Raw genomic sequence first — 13,027 nt, forward strand, 5'->3', positions numbered from 1 at the left:
GGTGCGCGCGGGGGTTGATGGGTAATGTGGTTCCGGTCGCCTTAAAGGGTCCGCGCCGGCACCTGGCGCGCACCAGCTCTGCTGCTCCCCCAGCCTGAGCCCTGCCCCCCAAGCCCTAGTGCCCCCAGGTCCTAGTGCCCCCCTCCTGGTTCTCCCCCTCCGTCTCGGCCCTAGTGCCCCCTGGCCCCCCACGCATTCGCCTACCGCAGGGGACACCCGCATCTACCCGGCACCCCCACCCAGGTGACGCCCCATGCACCCCCACCCCGCTCCGAGTCCACCCCCCCTCCTCGCAGCCTCGCCCCACATCCCCTTCAGCTGACACCGCGCTCTACACCCCTACAACCCGTGCGGTCCCCACCCTTTCAGGCCCACGCTGCCATCGCCCCCTTAAGGCGCGCGAGCCGCCAGCGGGTAGGCGGGGGGCGCGGCGCGTGACGTGCTCCCCGGGGCGGGGGGCGGGGCGGGGCGTGCGACGCGGCCGCGAGCGCGGCGGCCGCGAGACGCTAACATGGCGCCGGGCGGCGGGCGGCGGCGCGGAGGCGGGGGGGGCCCCGGCGGGGCCGGGGGGGGCGGCGGCGGCGGCGGGGGGTCCCCGTTATCGTCGTCGTCTCCTCCGTTGCTGCCGCCGCTGCTGCTGCTGCTGGCGCTGCCCGGCGGGGCGGTGCCGTCGGGGGACAGCGTGATCCTGGGCATGCGGCTGGAGGAGAGCACGAAGCCGGCGGCGGGGGCTCCGGCCCGCGGGCCCATCCGCGTCACGGAGGGGAGCGAGGTGCTGCTCCGGCTCTACGGGCTGGGGCTGGGCCCCCGCACCGGCGAACGGGTGGCCTTCGCCGAGCTGCGACCCGCCGCCAACGCTTCGGTTCCCAACGGCGCCTGCCCCGAGCGCTCCCAGGACCTGCTGGTGCAGCCCGGCCTGGCCGAGGCCCGCGACACCTCGGCCCTGCTGTGGGTCCGCGTCCAGCCCCTGCGCAAGGACGAGCAGGCCAAGACCTACGTCCTCTGCACCCAGCGCCGCCCCGGCCAACCCTGGTTGCCCCATCAAGGCCCCGACGGCCGTATCGTGGTGTTGGAGGAGAAGAAGTCGCTGCTGCCCCTTTGGCTGCAGGTGATCCTCATCGCCGGGCTGCTGGTGCTGTCGGGGATGTTCAGCGGGCTCAACCTGGGCCTCATGGCGCTGGATCCCATGGAGCTGCGCATCGTGCAGAACTGCGGCACCGATAAGGAGAAGCGTTACGCCCGTAAGATCGAGCCCATCCGCCGTAAGGGGAACTATTTGCTCTGTTCCCTGCTGCTGGGTAACGTGCTGGTTAACACCACTCTCACCATCCTCCTCGATGACCTCATCGGCTCCGGCATCGGCGCCATCGTCGCTTCCACCATCGGCATCGTCATCTTCGGGGAGATCGTGCCCCAGGCGCTCTGCTCCCGCCATGGCTTGGCCGTGGGTGCCAACACCATCGTGGTCACCAAGTTCTTCATGCTGGTGACGTTCCCCCTCTCCTACCCCATCAGCAAGCTCCTCGACTGCATCCTGGGCCAGGAGATTGGCACCGTCTACAACCGGGAGAAGCTGGTGGAGATGTTGAAGGTGACGGAACCCTACAACGACCTGGTGAGGGAGGAGCTCAACATGATCCAGGGAGCCCTGGAGCTCCGCACCAAGACGGTGGAGGACGTGATGACCCCGCTGCAGAACTGCTTCATGATCAACAGCGACGCCATCCTGGACTTCAACACCATGTCGGAGATCATGGAGAGCGGCTACACTCGCATCCCTGTCTACGAGGACGAGCGTTCCAACATCATGGACATCCTCTACGTCAAGGACCTGGCTTTTGTCGACCCCGACGACTGCACCCCCCTCAAAACCATCACCAAATTCTACAACCACCCCGTCCACGTCGTCTTCCACGACACCAAGCTGGATGCCATGCTGGAGGAGTTCAAAAAGGGTGAGGGGGCCAGGGGGGTGCCGCTTCCCCGGGGTGCTACTTTCTTCCCCTCGGAGGAGGCCGGCGAATGCCCGAAGCAAAACTCCGGGGAGTTTTGCCCTCTGGGGCTGGAGCTTCCCACGCTGGGGCTGCCTGGGGTCCGCACGGTTTGGGCAGTCGCGATCCGGAGGGGACCGGGTGCCTGGGGACACGGCGCTGCGGTGCTGGGGACAGGCGGCGCGGCACCGAACTGGGGGAAGCCGCTCGGTGCCCGCAACCACCCGGGCTTCCGGGGTTTGGTGTGTAACGGCACCGCGTCCGCGCCGGGGAGGGAGAGCTTCTGCTTTATCGGCGGTGGAGCAACCAGTGCTCAGCGCCAGCCTTGAGAAACACTTTGGGAATGTTTACTTGTTCCTTGTTTTTAATTATCGGCCCCGGAGGCCCTTGAATAGCTGCTGGAAAATTGCTCGGCTCCCTGCTTTGGGCTTGGCTCCCTCCTCTGGGCCCTTCCCTGCCGCGGGGAACAGCGAGCGCCGCTCGGTGCTGGCCCCTGTCCCCGCTCTGCTTCCTGCTCATGACATCAGGGCACATAAAACCGAGAGCAGCCGGAGGGCTGGGAGGAGGAGCGGGACCCGGGCTCACGGAGGCTGAGCCCACCGGGAGCGGGCAAGGCTGTGTTAGTTCCGAGGTGGGATTTGACCTGCCCAGGGCTTTGCCAGACCAGGCAGGGGACCCTTCTGCCCTCCCCAGCTTCTCGCAGCTCCTGCCGGCGCGGGACCGGCCGCTCGCGTCTGGGCTGGGATAAAATAAAGAGCCCGGCTGTGGAGCAGCTGTGCCGGGTGATGCCAGGCCAACCCTCAGCCGTGCGTGACCCCGTGCTCTCCTCTGGCTCCCGTTACGCTCGCCCGGCGGAGGTTTGGGCGCATCACAAGAGCCAGGCGGTTTGCTGTGTCCTGCCGCCGTCGGGGAACGTTTCGGGGCGGGTCCTGCGGAGATTTAAGGGATCTAATAATTCCTCCCACAGCAAAAGCTCGGCTTGAGCTTGGGCAAGGGTTTGGGAGCTGGTAGGTCCAAGCCTGGCTGATCTCTGAGGCTGAGCTCTGCTCCTGCCTCCCTTTGCGAGCGTGCTTCCCTGGCACCCAAAAATATCGGCACGGGAACAACGCCCCTCGGTCGCGGCTCGGCGTCGCTTGCGGTTGCGGCGACGATGACGGGATCTCATCGTCTTGCTGCCGTGATTAGTGAAAAACCTTCTTGGCAAACCGTTTTCCTTCAGTTCATCTCGTGCCAGTTCAAGAACCGCCGTAGGAGCGTGCGGCCGTGCTGCTCCACCCCGTTTCCAAAAACCAGCAGTAGAGAAGCAGAGTCCTATTGCTGCCGGAGTCGGAGTTATCCCGGCTGCTGGCACCGCCTTGCCCTCCGATGAATCCTTATTAAAGGATTTAAAGCACGCTCATTCCGGTTACAAAGCCGCCCATGTCCTGTATTGTTATTTTTTCATCGCTGCCTCTCTGGGTCAGGAGCGGGTAATTTGCGGGGCCGCTGCCTGGGCTGTTTTTGAGGTCCCTCTCTGAACCCCGTTCCTCGTGGACGCAGCACCGCAGCGAGTCTCTGCCCTCATCCTGATCGCGACCTGGATCAGAAGTGGGGGAGACGTGCCCAGCAAAAGGATAAAGAGAGAAAAATCAACCAGCCGTGCTTCTGATCGTCCTAATCGCCTCAGCAGCCGGACCTCTCCCCCTGGTGCCACAGAGGTGTCCCAGGCGCTGGCCTCGGGGTGACAGCTCCCGCAGCGACATCCGGCGCTCGGCCCGGCGCCTGTTCCTGATCTTCTCCTTCTCTCGGCGCACAACCGGCGTGAAGCTTTGAGTGGGGAACGACCCCGCAGGGAGCTCCCAGCCTCCCTGCCGAGCTCGGGGTGTTGCTCTCCCTCCTCGTGCAGGGACCATCGTGGCAAAGGGGGTCCCAGGGTGGTGTGCGAGGTCTGTCACACCCCGCTGGCGATGCCGTGGCAGCCGGCGCCGTGCCCTTTGCTCCGGCGGTTTGGGCTCCTCGTGGCGTGTTTGCTTTGCCGCCGGCCGCTCCCCTCCGAGCTCAGCCTCGGCCGCTCGTCCCAGAGAGGAACCTCTGCCTGACTCATCGGGGCTGGCCCCACAGCCCCGATCCTTTCACCTCTCCCCGCCTCACACACGGTCGGCGAAGGAGCCGCTGTGCCTCACCGAGGAGGTTAGGTGGGTGGGTAAGGGGTTTTCACGGCCCAAGCAACCATTTTAGGGTCTCTTCCCTCCTCTGTGCACCGCCTTTTTGCAGTGGGGTTGCCTGAACCGCGTGGGCTTGGCTGAAGAAGGAGAAAAAGGGGAGCTGCGCCGTGCCCATCCCTAAAATTAGCTTTTCCCTGAGCGATGAGGGGCCTGCGGCCGCCAGCTCTAAAATTAAATAGCAGATAGTGTTGGGGAGGGCAGATTTGTACTGGAGCCGGAGCGGGACGGCAAGCAGGACACCTTGCTGCTGGCCTGGGGGTGAACGTGGTGCTTGAGGAGGTGGAAGTGCTTTTATTTCGGGCTGCGCCGAGATCAGGGAGGGAACGTTGCCTTCCTCCGTGCCTCAGTTTCCCCAGGCTAAGGATACCAGTCCTGCGGGTGCACTGGCCTGGCCTGGGCGCGCTGCAGTTTTCCACATGGCCGCTCAGCTCCTCTCCCCGGAGCAGAGGTGGATGTTCCTCCTCCAAGGAGTTTTTCCTGGTGGCTTGGCCTGATTTTGGGATGAAGCAGGAGAAACATTGGTTCACGGAGAGGCTCGACGGGCGCCTGGCAGGTGGAGCAGGAGCAATGCCAGCTTCAACGCGAGCCGGCGATTCAGATTTAGCTAGAATAAGGCAAACTGCGTCCTGCCTGCGCAGGGTGAGGCCAGTGGAGCGAGGAGAGTTGTTAATTCGGGGCTGAGGAGGTCTGCCTTGCCGGCAAGGACCTGCCTGCTCGTGGCCAGGGCCGGCTGGGCAGCGGCTGCCTGCCCTTGGCTCTCTTCCCCCGGATGTTTTGGCTCCGGGATCGGGTGGCCGCTGCGGCACCAGGTGTCTGGAGCGTTTCCTCCGGGATGGGACAGCCCCGGGTCAGCTTGGCAGAGCCGCTGAGGAAATTCGGAGAGGTCGGGGCCACTGGAAGAAACCCAATTCATGGCTGCATCGTTCCCCCCGTGCCGGGGTGCCCTCAGCCCTCGGGTGCTCATCCAGCACCACCGGGACTGTGCCACGCTCCGGTGACGTGGCATGGGCTCCTTGGGGGACACGTCCCATCTCCTGTGACCCCCCTGGCTAAGCCCACACCCCACGGCAGCACGGAGGTGCTTTGAGCCTTGCGGGCGCCGCTGCCACGGGCTTAATTACTATCATTACACTGGGAATTAGTGCCCAGCCCAGGAGCTCATCTAGATTTTAACTGGTTTATTGTTTCCTGTCCGGGAGGGTGGCGGGTGGCTGGTCCCGGTGACATCCCTGGGTGCTGGGACCCAACGGTGGGGCTAGGGGTGCCCCGGCAGTGGTCTCACTTCCAACATCCGTGTGTCTGTCCGCAGGGAAGTCCCACCTGGCCATCGTGCAGAAGGTGAACAACGAGGGCGAGGGAGACCCGTTCTACGAGGTGCTGGGGCTGGTGACGCTGGAGGATGTCATCGAGGAGATCATCAAGTCGGAGATCCTGGACGAGTCGGATACGTACAGTAGGTTTTGGGCTCGGCCCCTCTCCCCGCCTCGTCGCGTGCCGGGGTCCCGCTTGCCCCCCCTGACTCCCTGCTCCCTACAGCCGACAACCGCAGCAAGAAGCGGGTGGGCAACCAGAAGAACAAGCGGGACTTCTCGGCCTTCAAGGACCCCGTCAACGAGCTGAAGGTGAAGGTCTCCCCCCAGCTGCTGCTGGCTGCTCACCGCTTCCTCTCCACGGGTGAGTTTTTTTTGGGGGGAAGCCCCCTGCAGCTCAGGGCACCCCTCGGCTCAGTCCGGCTGCGGAGTGCCGGCTCCACCGGCTCCCCGGCACTGACCCGGTTGGGCTCAGCGCGCTGCCGCCTCTGACAGCCGTGTGGGCTCCGTTCCCGTCCCCCCGCCGAGGAAGAGTCGCTCCAACCGTCTTGTTCGGAAATTATGGGGCGCTTGCGTCTTGTCCCACTCTCCTCCCCTCTGTCCCTGCTAAACTCCCCCCTGCTAAAATGAGAAGGGACGGGGCTCAGGGACGCCAGCCCTGCCTCTGGGGCTCGGCAGGTTCCTGTCCCTCCAGGATGGAGGGACGTTCCCCAGCTGGCACATGTCCCCCCAGGGCTGGGGCTGGCTTTGCTGGGGACTTGGAGCCGGTGTCGGGGCCAGACTCATGGGATTCTGCCCCAGGGAGGTGTCGATGGGGCCCAGCCTGATCCAGGGAACCACTCCGAGGGACAGGGGCGACCCACCTTCCTCTGGAGGGCTGGGAGAGGGACAAGGACTGCGGCTCTGACCCCCTTTCCCCTCTCGCTCTTAGAGGTGACGCTCTTCACCCCCAACTTCATCTCGGAGAAGATCCTGCTGCGGCTCCTCAAATACTCCGATGTCATCCAGGAGCTGAAGTTCGACGAGGAGAACAAGAAATCCCCACGCCATTTCCTCTACTGCAAGAACAAGGCAGCCGACTACTTCATCCTCATCCTGCAGGTACCCGGCTGCGGGGTGGCATTGCCAACCACGCGTGTGGGGTCCCTTGGGTGAACCGTCACCCCGGGAGGGCTGTGATGGGGGGGGTCTCATCCATCCCAGCGCCACGGGACGTGGCTTACGTGCCTTCTCTCCCTCGCAGGGCAAGGTGGAGGTGGAGGCCGGCAAGGAATGCATGAAGTTTGAAGCGGGAGCTTTCTCCTATTACGGGGTGATGGCCCTCAGCCCCTCTCCTGTAGGCGGTAAGCACCCCCCGATCGCCTGGGTGCCGGTGCCGGCAGAGCGCTCCCACCCTGATTTAGAGCTGCTAGCGGGAATAGGAGATGCTGGAGGCTCCGAGCCCTCGCCAGTGCCCCCCGAGCCGTGCCGCGTGGCCAGCACCTCACCTGGCCCTTGTCCTCAGGGACCCGCACCCCCAGTGTGTCTGGCAGCGGGCGGAGGGTCCGTGCCCGAGCCGGAGGCTGAAAACCCGCTGCCCCGATTTCGGGCTGCCCTCCTGTCGCTGCCAGGCTCTGCGAGCGGCCGGACACTGACCCTGGTGGTTCGGCTCGGCATCGTGGGGTCACCAGCACCCATCCACGGGCACCGCGAGGGGCAGAGGTACCCGCAGCCACCCTCTCCTTTGCCCAGAGGCTTCTCTTGACCTTGTCCTCTGCGTGTGTGTTGTGTTGTCCGTCTCTCTGCCCTAGCCCTCCCAGCCCAGCCCCGGCGCCTATCCACAAAGCGAGGGTCATTGTTTGCCAGGTTGACAGGTAAACGGTGCGGCTGCATGACGTGCCAAACCCCGCTGTGACCGCATTAACCCGCCGTATTGGGTGTCCCCACCCCATTAATGCAGCACCGGGTATTTTGTCCCCCACACCGGGCCGGCTACTCGCTGTCTCGGCCGGCTCTGTGTGCCAGGAGGCCACGCTGGTTGCCTTCCCGCGTCCGAGTGCCTCTGGAGGAGGAAAGGCAGCTCCTGCCCCGGTGCGGGCTGTGGCGCGGGGCTGGAGCTGGGCAGCACCGCTGCCCGGTGTCACCCGGCCCCGCTCACGCTGGCATTAGGGTCCTGCACGCCCTGTAGCTGCCCCGATTTCTCCCGGCTGCCTTCACTGTGGGTATGGCGGAGGAGCACGGGGACAGCGCTGGCTTGGCAGCCCGGCGTGGTGGCTGTCCCCGTGCCGGCTGGCTGGTGAGGAGGTGCCGCTCTCCCTGCTGCTGCATGCGGTTCCTGTGTCACCCCGGCTTTCCGAGCACGTCACCATGCCCTCCTTGTCCCTTAACCCCCACCTCGTCCCTAACCCCATGTGGGGTGACTGATCAACCGGTCTGGGGAGTCGCAGCGTCCTTGGGCTGGGACTGTGCCCTGGTCCCCTGTCCCCTGGGCAGCACCTGGCCCTGGAGCAGGGGGACCAGAGCGGCTCCGGACTCCCTGGCCGTGGTCGGTGGCTGTTTGGCAGGCGACGGGCAGGGATCAGATCCCGCGCTGCCTGGCAGGGCTGGGGGAACGGCGGTGCTCAGCCACGGAGGGCACAGGGCTCTGCTGGGGTGGACGCACGTCCCGTCACTCTCTGTCACCGGCGGGCTCCGTGTCCCCAGAGCCTGCGGGACAGGGCTCTCCCTGCCCGGCACGCGCCGGAGCCAGGGCCAGCATCACCGGGGACTCAGCACCCCGTAACCAGCAGGCAGAGAGTTGCCAGGCCTCATCCCAGCACGGCGTAGGACCCTCCGCGGGGTAGGGGCTCCGCGGCACGGCTAACCCCGTCCTTCCTGTCCCCGCAGAGATCCGCTCCCCGTCCCACGTCAGCAGCCTGAACCGCTCGGCCTCCCTCAGCTACCACGAACGCTCCGACTCCGTCTCCTCCCCCGTCAGCGGCAGCAACAACCAGCTCAACGCCGGCACCGGCGCCCAGTACGTGGCCGACTTCAGCGTCCGCGCCCTCACCGATCTCCAGTTCGTCAAGGTGAGGCGGGTGCCGACGGGGACACCGTCGACGGGGTCTGGCACCGCTCCTCACCGCCCTCCCTTCATTATTTTTTTCCCCGGCACAGATCACGCGGCAGGAATACCAGAACGGCCTGATGGCTTCCCGCATGGACAGTTGTCCCCAGTCCCCCGACAGCAACGCCCCTAAACCGGACGCCGGTTTACCGGAGAAACCGGAACCCTCCGCCACCGCCGATGAGACCACCAGTCTCCTGAACGAGAGGAACTGCCTGAGCCGCCGGAGCAACCACAGCCCCCTGGAAAACTCCATCTGACCCCGGCCCCGCCGGCACGCGCCGGGAGGGACCTCGCGTCCCCCTTTTAGGGACCCTTTCCCCGGTAGGAAACGCTCGGCGTCTCCTCAGTGATGCCGCGCTGGGTGCCGCGGTTGCCGGAGAAGCCCGGTTGAGCTGGAGGAGGCGGCGGTGGCACGGTGGGAAATGGAGCCGGGATTTGCTGCTGCTTTCCAGACTGGCTTATTTTTAATTAATTTAAACGGATGGCGGTGGAGACGGCACGACTCTCTGCCGGCCGCCCCGCCGACGGCGCTCGTTCAGCTCAGGGAGCTTCAGGTCTCGTACGCCGCTTCGGGGGGGCGGGGGGGCTCCGCCACGGCCCCCCGGGACGGGCATCCCGGCCCCTCTCCGGTGTTTTCGGGGCACGACGCTGGACGGGGACGCCTGGGGCGCGGCGTGACGGCAGCGGCGTCTCGTCCTTCTCCCGGTGAACCGGGGCGATGCTGCGACCCTTCTCTGTGCCCGTTCCCCTTTCCCGCTGGCCCGGGGCACCGGGGGATGCGGCGGTGGAGAGCTCGGCGGCAGGCCTGAGGCCGAGGGGATGGGCTCGGCGTGCAAAGCTGGCCGTGACTGCGGCTGAAACCCCCCCTGCGACCCCGGGAGTTCCCCCCCTCCCCAGCCCCTCGGCCACCCACCAGCGTCACGAGCGTGCTGAGGACGGCAGGGACGGTGTCTGTCCCCCCCCACCCACCCCCGGCAGTTTCGGTGCCTTCCCCCCCACCGCCGCCGAGGCGAGCAGGTTGGGGCGTCTCAGGGTATCCGTGCCGGGGCGACGGGGGGAATCGGTCAAGGGGGGGGGGGTGTGTGTGCAGGATCCGGCTTTTCGGGGCAGCACAAAGCTAGTGACCAAAGTTGTACGGGCAGGAGGGGGCCAGCGCTGCGTGTGTGTCCCCCCCCAGCACCGGGGGACCCCCCTGAGCCTCCCGGTGACCTCCTCGGGGCAGGAGGTGGGACCCCCGGTGAGCACCGGCCGGATCCCCCCTGCCCCGGTCCCCGGAGCTTTGTGCCCGGTGGGGGGGAGGGGGAGACCCCACACCCCCCCAGAAAAAAGCACAAGTTCCCTGGGTGAACTCTGTAAGTTATTGGGAGAAGGTTAATTATTTTTGTTAATCACATCTCGACGATCAGGTCCTAGGGTCCTTCCGCGGGGAGATACTAGAAATAATAATAATAATTAATAATAATAATAAACCAGGACAAAAAAAACCCTTTTTTTTTTTTAATTAAATCTTCCTCTATGCAACACCCCCCCCCTCCCCCCCGGGAATTCGTATTTATTTTTTGCATCAGGTTTCATTTACATGTTTGGAGAAGGCCGGGCCCAGGGGGTGGGGGGGGGGGCCGGGCCTCCCCCCCCCCTCCCCCCGGTTGTGACACCCCCTCCTCCCGCCGCCTCCTCCCGGTTCTGAAACCGACTGTGGAATTTTACTTGATGGGTTTTGGGGTTTTTTTTGCCAGTTGGGTAATAAAAATCTATATCTGTACGTCGGTCTCCTCCGTGCTTCGCGGCAGGGTCGGGGGAGCCGCGGAGGGCGCGTTCCGGTTACCGGGGGGAGCTCCCGGTACTGCAGCCGCCATAGGACGCGGCCCCTTTAAATCCTTTCCCGGTGTTGTTTACAGCGCAGGGGTGAGGCACCGCCCACGGAGGGGATAGCGGCCGGCGATTGGCTGCACTGCGTGAGGTGGGACGGCCGGCGATTGGCCGCGAGGAGGAACGGCGGCGGGGCGGGGCGCGCGGCGGCCGGCGATTGGCTGCGGGGCGGGGGAGGCCGAGGAGAGGCGGAGCGATGCGGGGTGAGGCGGCCGCTGATTGGCTCTCCGGGAGGAAGGTGGGCGGGGCGCGGCGGTGGGACACGGCGGCGGGCCACTACGGCGGGCCGGGCGCTGCGCGGGGCCTGGGCGGCGGGAGCGGGCCGGGGCGGTCCCCAGGGGCGATGGCACCGGCCGCCCCTCGTCTGTCACCCGGGGCAGGCTCCGCCGGAGGCTTGGGGGGGCCGCCGAGCGCCGCCATCACCATGGCGACGGGCCCCGGAAGCGGAAGCGGCGCCGCTGGGCCTTGGCACGGAGCCGGGCCGGTAGCCGGGGTTCGGCGACGCGGGCCTGCAGCAGGCCAGGACGGCCGAGGAGGTGCCGCGGGCACCGGAGGAGCGGTTCCTTCTGGAGGCCGGCGCCGTGCTGGACTTGGCCACCATGGCCGCCGTCGTGGGCAGTGGCTGGGCCCAGGTGCCCGAGTACGAGGGCGAAGGCTGCAGCCTGGTAGAGGTGCTCCACGCCCCTGACCTGGCGGTGGTGGAGCCTTGGGGGCCGCACCCCCCTCAGCACCCTCACCCGCTTCTGCAGGCGCCCCATCCGCTTCATCTTCAACGACGCCAAGCTCGACCTCGAGGAGTTCGGGAGAGGCGAGCGCTCCCGGGGCCACCACCCAGCTCCTCCGCCCCCGCCTGCGGGGAAGTCCCAGCTGGCCACTGCGCGGCAGGTTTACAACGAAGGCGAAGGAGACCCCTTCTACAAGGTGCTGGGGCTGGTGATGCTGGGGGACATCACTGAGGAGATCAAGTTGGAGATCCTGGATGAGTTGGGTGAGTACAGTATGTGTCAGGCAAGTGGGAAGAGGAAGGGGGTGTCGCAGCCGTGCAGCCCTTAGCATGAGGGTGACAAAGGGACCTGCCCCTTTGTTTCCTGACGCAGGTCCCACCGGGCCCCTGCCGCAGCACCGCAGGGAGGATTTCTCCCTGCTGAGGAGGGCTGATGGCACCGCCAAGACGAAGCTCTCCCCGCAGCTCCTGCTGACCACGCAGCACTTCCTGGCGTGAGGTGAGTGCGGGCAGGAGCGGGCTGCCTTCACCCTGCCCGCCGGGCTGCTCAGAGGGTCCCTGGGCACGGCGACGGGGGGTTGTTCGGTGGCACCAGGCTGACGCTGGCCGCTCTCCCCGCAGAACTGGAGCTCTTCAGCACGGCCCTCATTTCTGAGAAGGCCCTGCTGCGCTTGCTGAGCCATCCCGGCATTATTCAGGAGCTGAAGTTTGACGAGAACAACCGCTTCGCCCCAGAGCGCTACCTGTACTGCCGCCACCATCCCCTCGGCCACTGCATCCTCATCCTACAGGTACGGCACCGCCGGCACGGGGATGGCACCACGTGTCACCGGGTGCGCAGGGGCCCGGCCACGGCCCATCAGCCCCGTGTGTGTTCCCTCCAGGGTCCTGCCGCGACGTCTGCGCGGCGCTGGGTGCTCTCTCCTCCTGTCAGGACGCACTGAGGGGCGGCTGTGGCAGGGCTGCGGGCTCTCCCGTGCCGCTCAGACTACAGGCAGCGCTCCCTGTGCCTGCCCCAAGCTGCCCGCTCTCCGCAGGGCCGCGTGGAGAGGGAGATCGGGAAGGAGGGACTGAAGTTTGAAAATGGAGCACTCACCTTCTACGGCGTCTCCGCGCTGGCACCGCTACCCACAGGTGAGAGCAGCCGGCAGTGCCGGGCTCGCCCCTGGGGCAGCGCTGGACCCACTCAGCCGTTTTTTGGGGTGCAAAGGGAGACGCTCCTTGGCAGGTTCCGGCTCTCTGACGCCATCCGCGGTGCACCCATCCCCGGCGTACACCCCGTGCCGCAGCTGCCGGGATCGGCAGCTGGGCTGCGCCGACGGCGCGAGCTGCTCCTCGTACTGCCCTGACTGCAGCGTGCGGGCGCTCACCGACCTGCCGCTGGTCAAGGCTGGGGCTGGATCCGTCCCTCGGGGTCCTGCTGGGAGCCTGCCCCTGCCTCACCTGGCTTTTTGGGAGCGCCGTGCCCCACGCCGAGCTGCCCGCAGGTCTCCCGCCATCCCTGGCACTGCTGCCGGACCGTGGCCGTGCTGCGTGGCACCGACCCGCTCTCCGCCCAGGTGATGCGGACCCCAGGACCCCAAATCCGGCCGATTCGCCCAACAGCATCGAGCCGAAAATCATCCCCAGCAGCCGGACCGCGCTCCTGAACACCGTGCCAGCTCGGGAGCCGGCACAGCAGTGGGACGGTGATGGCTGCCCCAGTAGCCGTGCCGAACTGGGAACCGCGCTCTGGGCGTGGCTGGGGGGTTCTGGGGCGCTGGTGGGGCAACCTCCATCCCCGGTTCTTCTCGGCAGCGAGCAGCTGAGGCCGGGCCGTGGCACGGCAGGGCAGAGCAGGC

General features: G+C 66.4%; 1 protein-coding gene and 1 long non-coding RNA gene across 4 annotated transcripts; both read left to right on the forward strand.

Annotated features, from left to right (window-relative positions):
- The first annotated feature begins 503 nt into the window (after positions 1–503).
- Positions 504–10,152, forward strand: CNNM4 (cyclin and CBS domain divalent metal cation transport mediator 4). Of its 2 annotated transcripts, XM_072846049.1 has the most exons (8): positions 504–1,955; positions 5,505–5,648; positions 5,732–5,869; positions 6,437–6,606; positions 6,749–6,848; positions 7,296–7,358; positions 8,371–8,552; positions 8,641–10,152. In XM_072846049.1, exons 1-8 carry the CDS (start codon positions 512–514, stop codon positions 8,848–8,850), a joined length of 2,451 nt encoding a protein of 816 aa, XP_072702150.1. In that variant the 5' UTR covers positions 504–511; the 3' UTR covers positions 8,851–10,152. The 2 variants fall into 2 exon arrangements, with proteins under 2 accessions (XP_072702150.1, XP_072702151.1); XM_072846050.1 differs by lacking the exon at positions 7,296–7,358.
- Positions 10,153–10,732: 580 nt separating this feature from the next.
- Positions 10,733–12,352, forward strand: LOC140643804 (uncharacterized). Of its 2 annotated transcripts, none has more exons than XR_012039658.1 (4): positions 10,733–11,450; positions 11,560–11,685; positions 11,808–11,977; positions 12,224–12,352. It is a non-coding gene; the product is annotated as an uncharacterized lncRNA (long non-coding RNA). The 2 variants fall into 2 exon arrangements; XR_012039657.1 differs by lacking the exon at positions 12,224–12,352 and adding an exon at positions 12,071–12,206.
- The last annotated feature ends 675 nt before the right edge of the window (positions 12,353–13,027 follow it).

Source organism: Ciconia boyciana, chromosome 25 (genome assembly GCF_034638445.1).
Source record: "Ciconia boyciana chromosome 25, ASM3463844v1, whole genome shotgun sequence".
NCBI classification, from domain to species: Eukaryota; Metazoa; Chordata; class Aves; order Ciconiiformes; family Ciconiidae; genus Ciconia; species Ciconia boyciana.

Excerpts from the sequence above, each read along its gene's own strand:
- CNNM4 (XM_072846049.1), top strand. The coding sequence starts at position 512 with ATGGCGCCGGGCGGCGGGCGGCGGCGCGGAGGCGGGGGGGGCCCCGGC. Across the intron at positions 1,956-5,504 it reads GCTGGAGGAGTTCAAAAAGG|GGAAGTCCCACCTGGCCATC; the intron begins GTGAGGGGGCCA and ends GTCTGTCCGCAG. Across the intron at positions 5,870-6,436 it reads TCACCGCTTCCTCTCCACGG|AGGTGACGCTCTTCACCCCC; the intron begins GTGAGTTTTTTT and ends TCTCGCTCTTAG.